Source organism: Echinops telfairi, unplaced genomic scaffold (genome assembly GCF_000313985.2).
Source record: "Echinops telfairi isolate 266 unplaced genomic scaffold, ASM31398v2 ScPeMD7_7469;HRSCAF=8507_0, whole genome shotgun sequence".
NCBI lineage: Eukaryota > Metazoa > Chordata > Mammalia > Afrosoricida > Tenrecidae > Echinops > Echinops telfairi.
The window spans coordinates 45,983,365-45,984,923 of record NW_022111372.1 but is presented as its reverse complement, the minus strand read 5'-3'; the positions used below and the strand labels follow the sequence as shown (position 1 = coordinate 45,984,923).

General features: G+C 45.1%; 1 protein-coding gene across 1 annotated transcript in view; it reads right to left on the bottom strand.

Annotated features, from left to right (window-relative positions):
• LOC101651407 (zinc finger protein 850) overlaps nucleotides 1–1,559 on the bottom strand; it is a 61,762-nt gene that overhangs the window by 5,566 nt on the left and 54,637 nt on the right. Inside the window, exon 9 of the mRNA XM_045284677.1 lies at nucleotides 1,422–1,514. Coding sequence (XP_045140612.1) covers nucleotides 1,422–1,514 — 93 coding nt within the window. The remainder of the gene's footprint in view (nucleotides 1–1,421; nucleotides 1,515–1,559) is intronic.

Below are 1,559 nucleotides of genomic sequence, written 5' to 3'. Positions count from 1 at the left end.
GGGCAAGGTAGAACTGCCCTTGTGAGTTTCTGAGACAATCACTCTTCACAGGAATAGAAAGTTACATCTTTCTCCTGTGGAGGAGGCTGGTAGTTTTGAACTACTGACCTTGCATTTAGCAGCCCAATATGTAAGTAACCATGACACCACCAAAGTTCTCTTTGCTATCCCATAGGCTTAAAAGAGAGCCAATCCCAGAGTCCATGGGAAAAAAAGAGAATCTTAATGCCACCAGGAATAAACAAGAGAAAAGCATGGGGGGTTTTTTTGATCCAGAGGCCCTATGCTAGGAATCTCCTAACCCAGGAGATATACAGAACTTATAACATTGGAGTTGGTGAAAGAAGTGGCGGCAGGACCAGGAGACCAGCAAGGGATGATGTGGTGGGTTCCTGGCCCGCAGAACCAGAAATCTGAGTGCTTCGGGGAGGGAGGCTTGCTGACAGTCGGGGCCTTCTGAATACTTGGTAGAACTCAGTAGAACCTACAGAGCTAGTGAGCTGAGTAGCTTTGGGCCAAGACTTACTGGAGGAGGGAGTTGCCTCTGGGTCTTTATCCACAGAGCTAAAATATTTTATAACATTTGCTCAAGGAGGGCAGAGGCCAGCCAGGACGGACGACAGGTGAGGCTTCCTGTGGAGACAGCTGAAAAGAGGCTGTCCTGATTAAAGAATGGTATTCTGTGCATTCCTGAACTTGAATTGTAACCAGTTATCTCCCTAGTAAACCTTTAACTGTGAGTATGGTCCATGAGTTGTGTGTGGCCTTTGCTATGAATTATAAAACCCGGCAGAAAGTCCAAAGTGCCATGAGAGGTGTGGTTATTGTCAGACCTGGTAAGAGCTGAAGGGTAGAGGCATATCCAACCTCCACATCATAAGATTTATCTGTTACTGGTGATTCTCTCTCTTCCTCGTGAAGTTAGAGGAGGCCAGAGGTCTTGGACACATCATTTTTACACAGATGTAAAGGAGGTCATGAAGAGTAAGAACTAAAATGCAAGAAGACAGTGAGATTGCAAAAACGGAGAAGGACATATAATCATGGAGTGGTGTTAAATAAAGAAGACAGCGTCACTTCCTATCTGAAAGAACGTTAGGCACAGAAAGCTGTCAAGACGAAGACCTTCATGATGCAGAGGCTTCTGTGAAGTGACCTGGGACATGTCAACAACAAGAACAGCACAAAAGACCCAAATCCACTGCCACTGAGGATTGCTGTCTCATAGAATCCCATGTAGGGTTTCTGAGACTTCCGATCTACATGGGAGCAGACAGCCTCATGCCAGTCCCATGCCTTGTAGGTTTAACCTCTGGACATTTCGAGAGTTCACATTTTCCAAGAAAGCCTCTTGTGTATTGCCTTCTCATGACCTGCTCATCCACAGACTGCCTTATGCCATTTCCCAGTCACCCACTCACCTGGAGAGGTGTCTTGGGGGATTTCTCTTTTCACCACACAAGGATTTTTTCGAAGCAACTGGCAGTTCATTTTTGGCACTGAAAATGAAATCCCTGTTCATGAGGAAGAAATGTTTTAAAATAAAATGTTTAAAATAA